Source organism: Catharus ustulatus, chromosome 3 (assembly GCF_009819885.2).
Source record: "Catharus ustulatus isolate bCatUst1 chromosome 3, bCatUst1.pri.v2, whole genome shotgun sequence".
Classification (NCBI taxonomy): Eukaryota; Metazoa; Chordata; class Aves; order Passeriformes; family Turdidae; genus Catharus; species Catharus ustulatus.
In genome coordinates, this window is record NC_046223.1 from 11,930,111 (window position 1) to 11,950,590 (window position 20,480).

A 20,480-nucleotide genomic window follows, 5' to 3' on the forward strand; every position below is an offset into this window, starting at 1 on the left:
GGTAGAAAACTGTATCAGATTTTTTAAATATTTAAAGTTCAACACAATTATTTCAATACATTTTCTCTACCTTGGATGCCCTCTCTCCACTATTACACAGTTCTTTGAAACATCATTTTGTGTTACATGAATACACACACAAAAAAGGAAGCTTAGACCATCTTTTTTTTTAACTGAAGTGTCAAAGAATTATTATAACTTCCAAAATTTCCTCTCTGACAAGATCATTTGCCATAAATCCAACCAGGCTAAGAAGCCACAGGAAAGGGAATGAGTGAGTAAGACAAAGTCATGTCAAAGAGGAAGAGAGATGTTCCTGGGAAGGAAGGAAAAAAGTATGCACTCCTGTCCCTGTGAAATACAAACTTTATCAGTGTTTAGACACTGGAGAGACTTCACTCAGAATTTCTCATTCCTCAGGTTACCAAATTATTAGCCATGAAACACAAAGTCACAGGTTTTACCACAGTGTTTGTAGAAGTAAATTCTTTTTTACTTGTAGCATTTCATGCTGTGGAATAGCCTCTTATTCCAACTTTATCTGCCTATTGCAGGGATGTCAGATTCTGTATTACCTTTTTTTTTTAATTAGGGTTTTTTAATACACTTCAAGTAAAGAAACCAATTCTCCTTTCTAATTAGGTCTAGCAATTAGAAACTGAATTGAACTGATGGTGATACAGTTGTGCTAAACAACCAACCAAGGCTGAAATCAGAGTTAAGGGTTCCCATAAATTAGCAGTGACATAACAGCAGTTTATTCTGAACTTTATGAATAAACTGAGTTAAAAAGAAAAGTCAACAACTACAGTACTTCTCATTTATTTATTTGGCTTCTCCCCAGATTCAAAAAAAGTCCCTCAAACCACTGACCCTGTTTGTCACTCAAATTGGGTCTTATTAAGGAATCAACTAACCTTAGAGGATTTTCTTCTGCTTCTTCTTGTCCAAACCACCACTAGTTTATCTGGCTGCCTGTTGAAGATAAAGAAAAACAGTTTAAGATACAACAAGATCAATATGTAAACAGTTTCTATCAAAAATCTTGCAACACGTAATGACAGCCTTAGTGGATAACATGCTCTCAAAAATAGCTCATCTAGAAACCACTCTCAGCATCAGTCATTTAAGAGGAAAAATAATGTGTATTTATAGAGAAAGGTTGTCCTCCAGTCCACACAATAATGTCATCACTGTCCTTCTGCTCTCCTTGCCTGTGGACATTTTCCCAGAGCCAGCAGCACATCTGAGCAGAAACTCTTCCATGGGGCAGAGAACAGGATCCAGACTCCATAAAGACACCTCGGAAACATTCCACTACCCAAAATAAACATGAATGCAAATTCTAGCTTGAATTTCTACAGAGATATATTGAAAAGTTACTTCTAAGTAGTTAAGAAAGCAGGTAATTTCACTTTTTCTTAGACAAAGGATTCTTTTTCTATTTTGATAACTCAAAGAACAGGAGAATCAAGTCCTGTATTATTCCTCAAAATCTCCTTGGACAATGACAGGTAAATCTGCACTTCCTCAACTTACAGTCCAAAGGACAAACTTACTGAAAATCAGTGTGGCTTCCCAAGTAATTGTTTATTTGGTATTTGCAACGAATGTAGATGGAAACCCCAATAAATGACCCTTCCAGTACTAATTATTTTCTCTTTAAATTTCTCAGGAACTATTTATTGGTTAATAGTTTACCCTTAGTATATCTACATTATTAGTTTTACTGTTGTGTCTGAGAGATTTTTGATTCACTTAACTTCCAGACTTCCCCCCTTCCCCCTTGATACACTTCCCATTGTATGATGGCCACACTTCTGGTCCCACTTCCAGACCTATAACCCCTCTTGTGCAGACTCCTGACACCATTCCAGCTTTGTTTTCTAACTGATGACCTGAATTCCATCATGAAGCCCAGCTGTAAATCCACCCACAAATGATTTTCAATGGAGTTCACATCTCCACTTAAAAATACTAAATCTGCATACGCAACTCTGCCTGGAAAAAATTGCTACTCAGATTTTTGAGACATCAGTGTAAGAATCCTTGCATTTCTGCATTTCGAAAGCCAACAGTGAAACAAACCATAGGGGGGAAAATGGGTGTAACCAAGAAAAAGTCAAGACACAATACATTCAAATCACAATTAAAAGATGCACCTAAAACCCCCCCAAACAAAACACCCAAAACTTCTGAGTAAAGGCAGTGCTCCCACTGCTACTCCATCACAGAGCAACTACCTACTTAATAACTAACTCCTCAAATGAAACCCCAGCTGGTTTAATAATCATTTTAGGCACTGAAGTGCTGGCCATATTTCCTTTCAGACATACTTTTCCATTGAGCTGTTGATCATTTCTTCACATTACAATAAAAACAACACCTCACCCATGATTCACATTTAAACCCCACCAGAACTAAAGCTCTCCTAAAAACCGAGCTAAAAGCAGATCCTGCAAAGGAAATGAGGACACTGGTTTTTTTTGTTTGTTTGTTTTTTAATTGAAAGTGAAATAATCTGCTGTAATTTAAACTGTAAATCCACTCTTGTGGCTTGTTTAGGTGACTTGAATTGCAGGTTGGATCTGCCCACAGCTTCTGCAAAATCTTGCAAGGCAATGAGGGCATCCTGTTGGACTTCAAAGCTCTTTGCTCGCTCGGTGGTGGGTTCTAATCTTTGTCTTACACAAGCAGCAGCCCGTTCACTTTGATGGGAACTGTATTTGTGCCACCAGTGAAAAACAACACACCCCCAAGCAGAGCAATCCAAAACCATGCAAGCAACGTTTCCCAGTCCTGAAGAACTCCCTCTGCCAGGAATACACAAATGCACCAACATGAAGAAACCAAATAAAGTTTTAATTTAGGCTGAGAGGACTAAGCCATGCTGGTGGATGAGCAGGAGCAGCATTTGCTCCCCTCACTTCTCTCTCTAGTATACTTATTCTGTTAAGTACTGAGCACAATTTGCTCCTTCAGCTTCAAGTATGAGAGAAATCCACATGCAGAGGTCCTTAACAAAAACAAAACAAAAATCAACCAACCAACCAAACAAAAAAACTCAAGAAAGGTCATCACAATACAGAGACAGCAAATTCAGCAAAATGGAATGGAATGAGAAGGGAAGAAAATATCCCAAAGGACAATTGTCCCTACTCAGTACACCACATACTTCACTGAAACCTAACAAAAAGCATACTAAATTCCTTAATTCTTCTAAGGGGTTTTCTTCAAGGAAGTCACAAATCCAACAATTCTAAAATATCTTCATAGGAGCTGTTTGACTAAAAAAACCAAGAGCAACCTTTACTACCACAATCTGTTCACTGCTCTCCTATGCCAACATACTTCTAGAAGAAAAAGCCCAGCTCATATTTTAATCAGCAAATTTGCATTCAAGGTTATTAATGACATCTCAGTGCCAGGAAATGGCTGATATCACATAATGCATGTTGCTAATTGAAAGCATTAGGTAGTATTTCCTACTTCAGACTTCTCCCCTCCTTTAACATCATAAACCTCAGCTGTGCATTAGTCAACAATTAAAGAAAAGAAAATCATCTCTGAAGAAATAGTCTTGAGACCAGTTTTAGTACCCCTTAGAAGTTTACTTATTGAACTTTGATATCATTCCAAATACAAAATCCACAATGACGCAAGCTGAACAAATGCTAATGGTCAACAATTTAAAAAATAATAATAATTTCCTGTGCTGCACAAATGACATTTCTCATTTCTTTGAGTCCACCAGCTTTTAGTCAGTCACTTACTCAGCAAAGCCAGTATGCCTAAAGCAAAACGCTTAACCTTAAAACAATGGATTTGGAGCAGGGGAAGAGAACTGGGTTTTAGCTGGACGCTCTACTTCCCCACTAAGTAATTGCATCAATTTATCAATTCAACACCCTGACCTTTCAGCAGGAGTGTTTAATGCTGAACTGGAACCTGTCACGATGGCCTTTGGGGTGCTGTGCATTGCCCACCAAGGCAATATTGCCAAAGCAGCAGCACTTCCCTGGGAGGGGGAGCCAGAGGAAGCCATCAGCAGTGGGACATCAGGGACTGCCATTGGGAAGGACGGATGCTTGGATCCAGTGGCAGGGGTTGAAGGATCCAAAAGACTGTATTTAAAAAAACTTGCCATAAATCTCTATTTGGTATTTACTCATTATTGTGTGGCTCACAAAAAACTATTCCTGAAGAAAGGCAATTCCTAGTAGTAAACTTATTTTATAATTTACATGTGAAACTTAGCAGAGAAGCAGGGAAGACTGATTTCAAAGTCTGCGGCTCAGAAAAAGAGATTCATCTCTGCCTTGCATACTAAACAATTAAAATGGGATCCAGAGTACAGATTTATGAAACACTTATAATTCAAAACCAAGCCTGCTTTTCCTATCAGATGGAAGCCATGATTCTGGTACATTCCATTTTCCCATTGAAACAACCAATTAAAAAAAAAGATCGATAAATACTCAAATCAAACTTTGCCATATCCACAATTATTAAATAATGTAATAAAAACATTCTGCATACTGGGAAAAACTGACATCTGATCAGCACCTCATACACTACAAATTTTACCAATTGAAAGAAGGTTGTGCAAGATTCAAGGTCTTCTGTGGGTTAGTTTGACCATTCTAGGAAGTGTTTGGCACAATATTTTGATTACAGAGCTCTCCAAACATCACTTGTACAAGAAGCACATGAAAGGTATCATTCTCCTGTGAACTCCTGTTTTGTAAACCTTTTAGCAGAAGCTGATAACACTACCCAGGACATACTTCTCCACTAAACTTACTGTTCAATGACAAAAAGCTGTAGAAGACTTGGGGTTAGCATCTATTGTTGGAAAGAATTGCAAATGCACTTAACTTTAATTCAGACCACTGAAGTCAATAGCAAGACCTCTTGGTGAAGGATGGGAAAGCAGGTAACAGGATTTCTTAGTAGCAAGGTACCACTACATTTTATAACATTCAATAATTGTTAAATGCCTGAAATGTAGAAGATATCTTTTTTGTACAACCACCACATGGTACAGCCTTGCATGTTTGTTTTGGCATCAAACTGCCTAGAGTGTTGGGTTTTGCCTTCCCCTCTCCTTTTCTTTCTTTTTCAGCTGAGCTGTTTTATTTTTACTATGTTTGATTTGAACTGCATTAATTAGCACAGGCTGCTAGATTACTCTTGTGAAGCGAGCTTAAAAGAGTATAATTAATAAGAGAAGTAGCAGTGTTAGCACAATAGCATGCAGATGCACCTATTGAAGGATAAAAATAATTACTTGAGGACTAATGTCAAAGTACTTCTGATAAGAATTTTTTTTAATAACCTTTTGTCCCTTCTGCATTGTGCATCCCAGCCTGCCATGCAGGATTTCCGTGAGGGACCAATCCTCCCACCCCACCAGCACACAGCTTTTTACAGGAGTGCTGAAACGCCAGCAAGCTGTCTAATGGTCTCTTAAAAATAAATGTGGTTGGTTCTACACCACTATTAATTTGGGATGGACATTGCTTTTCCTCATCTTACAGCTAATTGCTTTGAAAAGCACTCTTTGCAGTGCACTAGCTCCTGTGCTATTGCCGTGTATTACCATTAGCAAGGAACTAATCAGGCCTCAGCCTTTTGTGAGCCTTGTACCGAGGTTTTTTCCTGAATTTCCTGTCCCTCACGATCACCCAAATTTCACAGCTGCCTACAGCTGCAGGAAGTGCAGTTAAATACTGCCAATGCTTTAAACAGGCCCAGAGACACTGTAGGAATGATGTCATGCATTGATGTATTTGCCAAATGAGCCCTCTTGCTGTGTGCAAGTACAGCACTGATTGCAAAAGCCAGAGACATTAAGAGGAGAATAAAATGCAGTGCAGGTAAAACCCCTCTGAGATAATTATAAGATGATGTACATTACAAGAGAAAGTTGTGCATTTCAGGAAGGGGTTTGGGGGTCTTCTTCCCCACCTCACCTTAACTTCCATGGTGGAAGTATAGACTCGTGGGTATGGCCTGTGCCATCCAAAAGAGTTATGTCAGACTGTCAAAGCATTCTCTCAATACAACTTATTGTGGACTATGCATCAAGCCCCTAAAATAAGACAAAGTTTGTTCTTTCATCATTAAAACCATTCAGTAGTTTTAGCAAGCCCAGGAAATTTCAAAAGAGAAATCCTTAAAACAGAGAAAGCAAGAGGATGTCACAGCTGAGATCCATCCACCTCTACATCTTCACTTTCTAACACAGAAAATTCCTCCATTTCTTCCCACCAGAGGTCTCTACAGATTTTTTCAAGACTACACAAGCCTGTTAATTCCCCCTGTGAAGTGAGTTTTAGACTTTTTTATATGTCTGCTGCTAAACAGACTGACCTCTACAAGACCTATATCTCAAGATTATGCTTGGCTTTTCAAAAGAAGCTCTAGACTGGTTTTGCTTGGTTTATACAAAATAGGGAAAAAGCAAGACACTGACCTATTTTACAAGTGCAGTCAGACCTACTGAATCTGCAGAGCATCTACTTGCAAGGCTGAGAGTGGAATGTGGATTACTTGATTTTCTCAAGCCAAACACAAATGAAGTTTGCAGGATGAGCTGAATTAAACAAAACCCAAGTTCATCTATTATTCAGAAAAAAGCAACAAGGGCAGATTTTACTTCATTTTCCAAAGAGTTATTGCAGCAAAAACCCCTCTGCAGAGCTATCTACCAAAGTTTTGCCTTAAAGCTTTTTGCAACAGAATTTTACATTGCAGAATACACAAAGTCTTCAGAAATTGTGCTCTTTACCATCCTTTTGGCAGCAGCACAAAGATGCCTTGACTAGTCCCTGAGTTTTAGGTGCCATCCAGCTGCCCTCCATTGGAAGCTTTCTTGGCGTGGTCCAGCTTAGCCCTGCTGTCAGCAGGAGGGGCTGAGCACTGCCCAGGAAGGGCAGCGTGTGTTCCTCATCTCACCCTTGCATAATCACAGCCACTCCCCTTAGGCAGACATTTACTCCGGCAGCGCTCGCTCCACGCGTTCGCCCCGCACAGCCAGAGCTCACAAACATCCCCCAGCACTCGATCACAAACCATGCCTAAAATGTCCAGGAGCAGCTTCAGGAAAGCTTGTCACACCGACCTCCGCAGTCAGCTCCGCTCAGGCTGACTGGCAGGGAGGAGCACAGGGCCATTCAGACAAACCTTCAATGGAAAGTGTTGCTTCGCAGTGGAAAGTTCACAGCGGAAAGTTCACAGCAAGGAGCTGCCGTGAGCCAGATCTTTTTCAGATGCGTTATTTCCCTTTTTATGCTCTTTTACCAGAATATTTAGTCTGCATTTTAATAATAAAAATGAAAATAAAAATTTTTAATTTTTTTTTTTTTCAGACAAAAAAAAAAAGGTTTTCTGTTTCAAGTTGGTAGGTTGTTCCTCCTGAGCAGAGCAGGAACTCCACAAAGCCGCCTGCGCAGTCCGCCGGGACCTGACCTGCCGTGACCCCGCTGAACTCCCAGCGCTGATCCCCTTCCCGGAGTACTGCCACGTGGATAAACACAAAACAGCCAGAGAAAAACCGCTATTTCACCTCAGGTATAACGCTGCATCTCAAAGCTGGCCTGAGGAGGTGAAGTGCCTGACCCTGTCCCTGCTCTGGAACCCAAATGCAGCCCCCCCCAGCCCCTCCACGTCCTGCCCCTCCTCAGCTGGCACCTCTGGTCAGCATCACCTGCCCCTCTCAGTGTGCCATGAGACAAAAAAACAGATTATTAACAAGAATCCAGGAACAGTTTTAGCAAACTGAGAGAGAAATTTTGAATTCTAATTCTATCTCCTGTCCTCGCTACTATACAGCACTCAGAAAATCTCAAGGCAGACACTGAGCAACATCAAGCCTCCCTTTGATTTTAGTCCTACTCATACCTCTACCTATAGACCAAAAATAATCTCTATACAATAATGTACGTGCCTTACTGAGGATGCCCAATTGAATGCTATCCCTTCTTATTTTGAAGCACTGAAGTATAATTGTTAGGTGCATTCTTATGATAAAAAATATTTCTAAAAAATAACTAAAATAAAACTTTTTGACTGACAAATGCTGCCTGATGCCCTCATAAACGATACCTTTTTGTACTAAAAAATATGCAAAAGACTTTTCGGCACAACATTGTCAGTTTTGATCAGACCCTATTCCCTTTTATTTCTGTGTCAAATAGCATTCAAACATAAGGTTTTACTGGTTTTCAGTCTGCAAAAAACAGAGATTAGAAATCATTTTTCTGTCATTCCTGCAGAACATAAAATTGTATCTTGCACCAAAACCACGGTTTCAGGAACATCAACTATTCACAATAGACACTTCCTTCTCCAATTTGTCTAAAATGTTTAAGAAATTCTGCATAGCCTACATGAGCAATTGAAGAGAAGGATGATCTTTGGTGTTCTTACTGCCCGATCAAGTTTGACATTTACACACAGATACCTGAACAAAGGTCTATACTCCCATTCCACAGAAATCCCAACATCCACATTAGGACTCGGACAAAATAACTTTCAGAAGCTACAGTGCATTAATGCCTCCATCCTCCCCCTCTGCCTGCTATCCATGGACACATCCCAAAGAAGATTACAGTTCTGCAAAAGCAGGAGAAGAATAATCTGGCACCATGTATCTTTTAAAGCTCCCTTCCAAACCAACACCAGGGTTTTGTTTGTTTTTATTATTTAAGAGTATGTTTTGGATTACACAAAGCAACTTCTACTGTTGAAGATGCACAGAAATTGTGAACATGCTAAAAACTTCTGAGTGGGCAGCATGGGTGGAATGGTACCAGTTCATAGAGTTTGCCCAGAAGAGAAAATTCCTATCACCATCTCTGCTGCCCAGATTACGGAACTGAGATGTTTAAAACAGCTAGGGGAAAAAAAAAAAAAAAAAAAGGCTGATGCCTACAAAAACCAAATGAGTGCTAAGACACATGGCAGTCTGCCTCTGAGATTTGTAAGGTTGAAAAGCTTGAATAAATGCTTGAAAATGCTTGAAGAAGTAAAGGCAGTGCAGACTGTGGAGTTTCACAGAACCCCACGGAAAACAAACACAGGCATTCAGCAAGCTGAGGGGCAGATTCCTGGTATGCTGTGTCCATGCCATAGAAGCAGTGTGGAAGGGCTGGTGTGATACAAATTCATATTTAGTTTTCCAAATGATCACTCTACCGAGCCCTAAATTAATCCATATTTATTTTGAGACATAGGCACTCCTGGCTTATGCAGAGTGAGTTCCCCAATTAAAAGCTTCTTCATCTGTCAGCAGCCTCCTTTTGCTTTTGCAAATTATTATCACAAGGAGGAAAAAAAAAAGGGGGGGGGTGGGGCTGGAGAGGGCCTAGTGAAGCCATGGCATGCTGTGCTACCTCCTTTCCCAGGAGAAAAAGGAGTTGCTGCCCAGGAGAAAGACTTTGCAAATATTGCCAGGTGCTCCTACCCACAGCCACAAGAGACACGGCATCGAGCAGTATGAACCCACTTCTGGGGAAGGAAGGTATTGAAGGATGAGGTCTTGCACTGCTTTCTCTGCCCTGATTCTGGCATCCCCTTGCTTGTATGACCAAGCAGGACTGAGTCCCCTGCTTTCAGCAAAGCCCCCAGGTCCTGGGGGAAACACTCCTAAACACAACACATCTTTCTGCCACCCTCCAGGGGCACAAACCCAGAACATACTACCAACTGCAATAATGCACTGGCTGTTGCAAATCTCTGAAGTAGGCACAGCCTAAAAACACCACAAAGAGACACAAGAACCTTGCACTGAAACTTGGGTCCCCACCAAAGTCACACATTTACACACCAAACAAAACAAAAAAACCCAGAGCCTCAACTGACCTCATCTTCTCCAAGCTTAGTGAGACTGTCAAAATGTAAAAATTGAGAATGGGCAAACGTGGCAAATTTAGCAGCAGTAAGCTATATGTAGCTGGTTGTCAACATCAAAGCTATGATTTTCTTGCATGTTAATGAAAAAATTACTAGATTTACAAGATTTTTGTATATGGTTTCCAGGGAACTGGAAACTGCCATGATCATTTCCCATGAGATGCCCTATTTCACAATGGTGACCTTTCAAGAGCTATTTATAATGGAGGTATGGAATGAGAAGCAAAATTATTCCATCAGTATTTGCAGCTAAATAACTGTTCTAAAGACTGCAAAATTAGAATGATTCTTCCTCTTCTATCTCAATCTGTTTAAATAAGCTGTTACACAGCTTCAAAGCTGCCTCCTGAAACAAAACTTGCCACTTCTGATTACAGAAATCAATCTCAAAAACAGAGATTATTTCCATTTACAGCTCAACAGTTCTTCGTACACTCAAAGTCTAAACATTTGTATCATTTTTAGGAAGCTAAAACTGACCAAGCCTTTTCATTAATGCCCTCAAAGTAACAGCCATGGCTTATATACCAGCAGCAAGTATTGGCTAAGAAAAAAAGTATGTTGACTCATGGATACTTCAGACAAAGCAAATCCTCCTGCCAGGAGGTACTTGATATAGGGGTACAGGGGTTTGATACAGTTAAAAATAAATCAAAAATAAAAATGGGGGAAAAAAAGCCAAACCAACCAAAAAAACCCCCAAACAAAACACAAAAACCCAAACAAGCAAACAAAACCAGCCGAACTGAAAGACCTCTATTTCTATTTTAAAATGTAAAAAACCCAAAAATCTTACAGCTTTTAAAAACTGGAAAGTTTTTGAAATAGAGACTTCATACTTTGCAAATACAATTGATGAAACATTGCTGTTCCAAGATCCAAAAACTACCTAAGAACAGCAACAATTAAGGACCTAGACAAATTTTGCCAATAACTGCAGCTTGTCAGATGCCTAGCAGCAATTTGAACTGGATTTTAGCTATTCACTTTGAGACCAGCTAAACTGAAAAGTAATAGCATATTTATTCTGATAGCTTTAAGCATGGTTTTCAGTGAAAAAAGCAAACCTACAGTGCCTACATTATAGCTGAATTCCTGCTGATGCTGAAAACACACAGAGAAATAGTACCTTTCAGCCAGACAGGTTCTTCTGTTGATATTTTTAAAAATAATCCTCCTATAAAATATTCTTCTGTTACAACTAGCTTTCACTCAAGTCAGGCACTCCCACCAACACAGCATGGTAGCCTTTTGTCCCAGCTCCCGACAGAAGGAACTGAGTAGTGGTCCCTCACTTTTTTTTCAGTACACTAGGCTGTACCCACTCTGGTTACTGATAACCATCAGGAGGACACTCCTCAAGCTCCTTTATATACCCAGAATTTTTGAGATTTAAGCTGCTAAAAATTAACACTGTCCTGTCCTTACTTATATTCCCAATGAAGACACAAATATCAATTCCTTCAAAGTCAAAATTTTAACTGGAGACTGAGACTAAAGCCAGCCACTACCTTGGTTACTGTGCTGCCTTCTCTCTTCTTTCTGTGCTGTCATGGTTGGTATTTCAGCTCAGCCTAAACCAGACAGAACCTGTACCATTTCCATGCTATTGTGAAATGCCTGGTTGTGTTTTAGCCTGCTGGCTTCCTTACACAGTTGAAGGGCTGTACCATGGCATAGTTGTAAAGCAACATCTTCAGCCACAGAAAACACCTGGGTGCTGGCCAGATTTTTCATTATGTGGATTTGATATCTTGCAGGCTGGATTCCAGTCTTGTACCATTAAATGAGGCAAAGGGATAAAGAGACAGAGCCACTCTACCCCACAGTGCATACAGCTTAAAAGATTAAGTATTTTGTCTCACCCTAGATTTCAATTTTATTCTAATTCAAAAATTTTTTATCTGTAAGTACAAATGTGTCTGGTGTGCAAAGCAGGTCTCCTTGGAAGCAGAAAGGTGAATAAAAAGGGAAGCTAGACTGGTTTCTGGAGGAAAATATACTTTTTATCTGGCAAAGGGAGGAGAGCCGTCCACTGAGAGTAAAAGACAAAGCCTCTCAAAACTACTGCAACACCTTGTTGTGCCAAGTGAGGAACAGTGTCCTTCCAGTGAAAGGCACACACCTCCTACCAGATTAAGGGCTGCAGAATCTGGTACTAAGTGAGGATAAACAAGAGGAAAAATTTTAATTTCAAGCTTTTAGAAGGGTATTACAGTAAATGAAATTATGATAACTTGCTGTGAATTATTCCATTTCAAATAGGAATTATAATACATTTGTCTAGTTAAGGTCAAAGAAGCCAAATAAATAAAATCCACTCTGCAAACTAACTATCAAGGGAATGAGAATCAATTTTAGCTGTGCACAGTTCACACAGAGCACTGGGGGGGAAAACCAGCTATGTGCAGAATCATCAACACAGACAATAGAGATGCGTGGGAACACAAACTCCTTGGATTCTGCAAAATAAGATTTTCCACATATTTCAGCGTATTTTACACAAAATGCACTTTTCATCTTTAAAACAAACAAGGCTCAGAAGTTGAAGTCTGCAAAATTTTGACATATTTCCTCCTGGAGCATTCAGATGGAAGGCCAGGCTTGGCAGGGCCTGCACTGCACACACCTGCTCACCCCCATTGCAGCACCACGAGAGTTTCCAAGAAAAAGGCAGGCCCATGGAGCAGCACTCAGGGAAATTGAGGCTCCCACAGTGATGAGCAAATCTCTCGAATCGAGTGTGTTCAGCAAGGCTTTATTTATGCACTTCATGCTTTAAGTCAGCTCTCCTTAAGTCTTCCACTTTCTGAGCATAGACAAGATCTTACAGAGAACATCTGAGCTCGATCTGTTAACTCAACCTTGTCCCTCCAGCTCTGACAGATGGGCACTGGCACCGCGAGTTCTTGTTTCACTCCCTGCCCCGTGCAGCACCAACACTTCTCAGCGACTTTCCTTCCCCAAAGCTGTCCATCTGAGGAAGTGAAACCCCTGTGCTCAGCACTGCAGCTTCAGCTGGACCCAGACAAAAGCAGACCTGGCAGGTCACACCCTTCAGCCCCTTCCCCTGCGGGGAGGTCGGGAGATTTATTTCCCCTTGCTCTGGCTCTTCAGCCGGTGGTCAGTTTGACATATACAGGCTTGTGTTTGTTTGTTCTGCAGCCAGACAAGCAATATAGCACCAAATGAGGTGTGAATTTACTCACTCACTCCAGTGCAGTTAATGGGCAAAGATGTTCTGGGCCACTGAAACCCTCAAACTTCAAAGCCAATGGAAAGAAGTGTTTTGGAGAAAATTAAGTCCAAGTGTAAACCAGAACTAGACATTGGCTTTTGCAAAATCACCTCACATTGCTGAAATAATGCAAAGAAATCTAAAAATGCAAAGAAAAAGGAGTTCAATCAAAGTGAAAAAAAACCTGGGAAATAAAGATGGCACATGGCTAGCTTCATCACATTAACAGCACCAGACATACAAGTACCTACGTTTTTTTTCTGCCTTTGAAGTGTTTCATTTCTGTACAATCCTGGTCTTCAAGAATCAGCCACAAGCCAGACTGGCGATTCTGAGTGGTGAAGGGGGTTTGCTTCTCTTGAGAGAGTCAAGAGGCAAAAATATAGTCTGTCTCTGACCAAACTCAGAGCCATTCTGGCAGTTCAGCCTTATCAATATTTCAAATGTCTCGTGCTACCCCTAGCTCTTCCTACAATAAGTCACAGAACAGATATGCTGGAGCAACAAACAAGTAAAATAATAACAACAAACACAGTGCATAGGTTTCTTGGCATTTTTTTGAGGGTAGAAAATAAAATGTCTCTCTCCCCACACCCTCGCGACATTTACATTCTCTCTTCCACAAACATTACATTTTGGGACCAATTTTATGGATGTGATATGAAAGAAAAAGCTATAATGCAGAAAATAAATTACAGAATAAATTCTACAGTAATGTAGAGGGGGAAAAAAAAATTTAAAATCAGCAAGTCTAATCCAGACAGTGTGTATACATACTCTTAATTACATATCACTCCTTGGACGTGTAATTTGAAAAGCAAATAGAAAACAAAGAAAAAACCTTCCCCACAACAAAAACCTTCCAAAAACCAGTAATCGTAGATCAATGATCACTGGTCATCTCCCCTCCAGAGCTTTCTGTCACATTTTTTCTCACGTACTCTGCTCCACTGGTCTTGCTCAACCTCAATATGATCTACAACAGTTTCCACTCTGACCAAACACACTTGTAAATAACCTCATTATTAACATGATACATACTGAAAAAAGACATAGGGTGGGGCCACTCTTTTAAGTTGGCAAAGCATAACTTGCAGTTTTTTCTTCAGTTATGTAGCATGTTGCTATCATGAATTTGCACTCATACAATTCCTGGAGTACAGAGAGTGTTTCTTGCACCTTCTGCACAATTTTTGTATCTCAGTTTCAGAGACATAAAACAGGGATCATTTTTCTCTACCACACAGCAGTCTTGTAAGACTGGATTAGTAATAGAGCTTTGTGGTTGCAGAATTTCTGCGCAGAGAAATCGTTAGCACTTTATTTCCACAGAGCAAAGTGCCATTTTGTAGTTTTACACCGTTACCACTGAAGAGAGAGCTGCTACCATCTGGCCTTTAACAGGAGATATAAATCCTGCTTAGAAGTAACTGTGGATGTAAAAATGTAGAAAAGTTGATGAAGGATGATTTGTGCACTCAAATTAAGGAACGATAGAAAAAATGCATTTTCTGTACAGTTGCAAAGGAAGTTGAAAGGAAGCCTACTGCAGAACCAGGATTTTCTGACTTTTGTTTCTACCAATGGACCACACTGCAAGAGAAGGAGAAATAAAGGTTTTGTTCCACCCTCCAAGTAAAAAATACTTAAACAGAAAAAAATGCACAAAATTTATCAAGTCTGCTCTGAACAAAGGAAGGTGCTAAACTGACTGACACAGAACTATTTACATAAGGAACAAGAATAACTTTTACTACCACTTTTAGAAACTGTAAGCCTGTATGTTTTGCAAGCTCTTCTAGTTTCAGTATTCTCAAAAATCATTCTGCTGCTTCTGGCTGCATCTGAAGAGAGAGAGAACATTGTTTGCAATTTCTTTGATGTGACTGGGAACTTGCATTGGGATAAAAAAATTAAACTCCCACAGCATAGGTGTATATGGTGTATGCTGCTCTATTCCTCTCCTTTTCACATCAGCCACCTGGAAACTAGAGCATGGCACCAGTATGGAAAACTGTTACACAGTGAAGAAAATACAGTGTGATGACAATAAAAGGATGCATCAGCTTTAGGATATTGAAGCATCAATTTGAACTGACTAAAACCATGGGGGAAGGTTTGACACATGCTGCAGTTTTATTTGCAAAACTATAAGTCTTAGAAAATGTTATAAAAAGAATACTCAGATATCATATCAATAGCCAGACTTCCTCTATCTGTACCTTAAAGGTATAAATATTTAAATGAAGCAGTTTGTTTTCATTCAGCACAGAAAAGAACTCATGGAACACTTTAAATTTAGATTTCTTCATTCACTGTATGATTGTTACTATCACACTCACTCAAAAAGTGGTGAAATCCTAATTAGCATTCACCCAGAGAAGATGGAACCTCCCTTTTAAAATAATTCTGAAAGAACTCTGATTATCATGAATCATGAAAGAGAAGCACTCATATCTATTTGGCAAAGCCAAAGGGAAGGATAGGTGTTGTGGGACATGTATGATTGCTCAGGCTCAGCAGAACAGTGGAGCTGCTGCCTACAGACAAGGTCCAAGCACACATACATGCACACTGCTTGTTCAGCAAAATCAAGTCTGAAAGCTCAACATGACACAGGGAGTTCCCATTTTATAGAGGACACACTTTGTCATAAGAATTTTCCATGGCCTGGGTCAGCAAACATCTGCCTGAATAACACACAAAAATCTGATTACAGCTGATTATGGGGATTATATTCAATGGAAGAACAAAGGCCTTGGGGCCTGCTACAATTTTGAGTATTTCAGTAACATAAAAAGCTTCACTATTTCAAAGTTACTTAATTACCAGCAAGAAGGCTTGAGGTTGTAAGGAAAGGGAGATCTGTGGCCCTGCTGAGCCCATGTGCACCACAGCACACCTGGAAGTCTCCCAGGGTAACCAAGGGTAGACCAAATGTGCCACTCACTAGCAACAGCCAGTCCTTTTGCTATTCACCATCAGCATCCAGGCTTTCCATCCCCTTAAGATGGTTCCATTACATACATTGATTTTATACATACACACCACATCTTGAACCATATATCTGTCCTTACTATGCAACAGTGACACTTCCTTGTCATGTGTTACCAGCTTCCAGAAATGTCTCCCCACCTTAACTTCCTTGCTGGAAGGGGTGTTCAGTTTAAGGAGTTAAGATGCCACCCATAAAACCTAGGCTAATCAGAGTTGATGTTGGCAGAAACACAAGAAGGCTCCATGGTTGTTCTCTGAAACAATTGTTTTTGTTTCACACACTGGTTGCTCATATTTATATCTCTGTTTTTGAAGCTCCAAACCCATCAGGATCTACCTTGCTTCTTGTTGGTCACACAGACCAGAAGACATTCAAAAAGGGAGAAAAGCCTCCCGTTCTGCTCCCTGCTCCCTTGTTGTTTCTCCACCAGCTCAGACCACCTCACAGCACATCCTGCCCATCTCTAAGCAATGCTGAAACAAGACAGGTGAGTATTCCATGAAAAAGCTGCAAGGTTCACCATTTTAAAAGGCTTTCTAGGGCAACAAAGAAGAAACTAGTCCCATAGAAGACCAACCAAGGTTTCTCCAAGCTCATCTATGGCACAGCACAGGAGGAAGACGAGGGCAGAACACTCATTCTGTAAGGTTAACAAGGCAGCAGGTTTCTGCTTCTCTAGGTCTTAATGGGGTTGTCAACCCTAAGAGGTACTGACAGTTCTCACAATGAGGTGAACACAAACAAATCAGGATAAATTGCAGTCTTCCTATAGCCAAGAATAGCTCAAGATTATTCTCTTTTTTTAAAATTACAGTTCGTTGACTTTACCATTAACTGCAAGTCAAGTAATCATCCTCCTTTTAACAGCTATTGCTAAAAGTAGCAGTATTATTCTTCCCCCTACAGCATATGATCTAGTTCCCTAAGAACAAGTTTGTCTGAAATAAATTTATTTACTGAAGTCAGCATTTTTTTCCCCAGGAGGAAGCAGTCTTTTGTGCTGTAAATGCTTTATTAGGGTTCACTCCAGACAATAAGACTGAATCTACGGGCAAAAAATGTCCATATTCCTGTTTCCAGTAGAGCAACAGGAAAGGAGACAAGGCACTGTCACCTGCCACTGTACTACAGCATTAGCCTCTACCAGCAATACAGAAACGACTGCTGATGGGTCAGATGAACACCCAGCCCTGAAAACACAGGCAATTCCTGCATTTACTGCAATTTTCCCTTGCAATACAGCTTCTCCTGAGGCAGCTAGAGCAGGAGGTGGCTCCAGGAACAGATGGGGAACAGAGAAACACAGAAATGTATCTAGCAGCTCCCTGCTCCAAAAATACCCTGCCCAAATGGCCACATGGAAGCACAAACTGACACAAATCCTAGTTCCAGGCACAGGGAAAGAGGCTGGGCAGCCAGTAGCTTTTGCCCTTGCAGATTCTACAGTGTCTAATAAAAGGTGAAGGTACTGGACTTTTACCTGCAGACATAGGGTCTGACCAAGACTCCTCTCTTCCACCCAGAGGCCCTTTGTGACACAAGCCATGGAAATAATAGCTGGAGGTTTCCACCCCTGCAAACCTTAGTTGAAATTGCCTGCTGAAACTTTGTGATGTAAGGCTAAATTTGCTGGCCAGACAGAAAACTAATGTGTATTTTAACATAACCAAAAAACCTTTCCCTCTATGAAGCAAAGCCAAGAAGAAGGGAGAGGCCTAAGGTTCAAAACCAACAATAGGGCAGAAAACTTGTCATAACCACTGACAGCATCAACCATAACAGTGTTGTATGCCAGCACTCTCCTGGCAGCAGCTTCAGGCTTTCACCTTTTCTTCCCAGATAAGAGGGAAGGATTTGTGGGGGCAGGAAGGAGAAGTTGCCTTTTCCCCCCACCACTGCCCAGCCGACAGAACAGTCTTACAGTCACATACTGAAGAAAGCACCATGTCTCAAGCACTGCACATTTATAATTCTAGCACTAGGGGTGATCACACACTCCCAATCCTCCAGCAAAACATCCCTGGATTACATCAGGGGCTATGAGAATTCAGGATGTTAAGATTACTCTTGGTGAGCTTTCAGCCAAAACTTAAAAAAAGAAATCAAATCCTATTTAGTATAGGGAAAAAAGGAATCTACGGAAAAGGAAATAATTCCTTTCCTGCTTTAAGACTGTCTATCCCAGTATCTTGAATGGATATGTAGACATGTTCAGAGTAGCCATCTACAGGGAAGAAAGCAAACCATTTTAGCAGTAAAGATTAAAAAACCCACTAACAAACAAAAAAATAAAAGCAGAGCTTACAACCCCTGATTCCCTTTCCCACACTCCCAGTCATAAAAAAAAGGGGCGGGGGGGTTGGGGGGGGAAAGAGGTGTGAAAACAACATTGTATTTTTCAAAAGTATCTTTCAAAAAGTGTTAACAGTAAAAGAAAGCCAGAAGAAAGCCATCCTAAATATGCCTCAAAACCAAGTAACACTGTTATAAATTCTTTCAATTTTTGTGGTATGAGAGGAAGTGGTAAAAAAATGTGTCAGGCCTTTCTCATTCTTAGAATTTTCCTACATGTCAAAGATGAAGGAATGCAAGGGGAATTCACTCATTCAAGAGACACTCCAAGCACTCCATCCAGTTAAGATCTGCTCTTAAAGAGAAGTTTAAAAATCTTGTTCTCTTGAAATTTCTCACAGTTTTATACAGCTATTGCTCAAGTTACCTGCTGGAAATGGAAAACTGATTTAGTGGTTTGTCAAGAGACACAACTGATAAAAGACAGGTACAGCTAGAAAACACAGCCAAATAGATTTGCCCACCTGTCAGCATGGCCAGAGCTGTTAGTCCAGAGCTGTAACCATGTCAGGTGTCACCCGGAGCTGTCAGGGTTAAATCCTCTGCTAATAAACCAAAGATAAATCAGCAACATGTTGGTTTGGAAATTTACAGATCTGAGTTAGATCTCTCCTGGAAAAGAGAACTCCTGACAGCTTTTTATTGTTCTTTTGAATCTCTTCCTGTGTACTGACATAAACAAAGGGATTCAGAGTTTACTCAACGAGCAGACACTGAAAGTCAAGGAAATTCACAGTACTCGCTGAGCAGCAGAGTACAGCGTGATTCAATGATCCAGATTATCCAGTTACTTTATTCAATACAATTTTTGGTATTAACAGTACTGGCTATGCAAATACTCTTCTCAAGCACAGCTGGGAGGGGAAAGTTAGTTTATGACAGCTGATGTAAAAGCAGAGGCATCACTGCATCAGTTTAGCCCTAAAGAAAGGTCAGGACAGCTATCATCCTAGGGCATCAGGCAGCAACATACCTAATGGAAGAGCTGACTTAGGGAATGTCTTTTGTCTGCCTGGCCTAGGCAAAAGGTGGCAGGGCTTGTTCTAACAGGAGCAGATGAATAAACGCTCCCAGCAAAGCTGCACACCCATCAGAGCCCACATCTCCCACCGCAGCAGCCAGTGCCACCCACCCAGCAGCCCCAGACAGCCCTGACCCGTCCTACAGCACCAAGGCAGCAAACAGCACTTCTTGGGAGAGAAAAAGAAGCCACTGAACATGAAGGGTGACTGCGCATTACAGGTGCTTGAGGAGGTGGCACACAGGAAATGAGCAGCAGTAGTACAGAAGCCAAAACTGATGTGGTAGGAGAGTCTTAAAACACCCTGGATTGCTCCAATTCAGTTGTTTCTGGAACTAGAAGTTATTTTGCCCTTGTGACGTTTGGTCATCAACGAAGCAATTTTTCAAAACAGACCCATTAGAAATGAAAGGTCAGAGCTGCTTGTGTGCTGTTAAGCTGATACAGCAGCTCACCCAAAACAAAGCCCACGGAACGACTGTGGGAGCATGCACATGAAATAAAACCCAAAACCAGTTTGTGCTAAAATAAATACACAGAGCCACAGAAACTACAGCTCAGCAGCTGCAGACAGTTAAGCAGCTGCAGAGCCTGGCCACAGCTATGGAGTAATCCTCAAGAAAGTCTCCTTAAATAATAATAAATTAGAAACAAAAAGAACCCCCAATAATGGCTCTCCACTACAAAGAGAGACTCAACAGGCAAACAAGAATTACTTCTGCACTGCTCATCTTTACAGGTTTGCAGGCAGCTAGAAACTGTAGTTCAGAAGGGCATGCACTTCTGATTCATCTCAAAAGCTTGTGCACTTTGAAGCCCTACAGTGACAGCACAGGGCACTGACTCAGGATCTGGGTGATTTAGCTGAAGCACTCTAAGATGCTCTTGCCTGCAGCTGTGGCTCATCTCACTGCTCTGGCAGATTTTCCTCCCCATTGCATCAGGGCAGCACA

At 40.8% G+C, this 20,480-nt stretch overlaps 1 protein-coding gene across 9 annotated transcripts in view; it reads right to left on the minus strand.

The window, feature by feature from the left end:
- The window catches only part of EHBP1 (EH domain binding protein 1), a 212,207-nt gene that overhangs the window by 183,010 nt on the left and 8,717 nt on the right, over positions 1-20,480 (minus strand). For all 9 annotated transcript variants that reach the window (XM_033054322.1, XM_033054320.1, XM_033054323.1 and 6 more), the window contains one exon: positions 918-975. In XM_033054322.1, the coding sequence (XP_032910213.1) occupies positions 918-975 (58 nt within the window). The remainder of the gene's footprint in view (positions 1-917; positions 976-20,480) is intronic.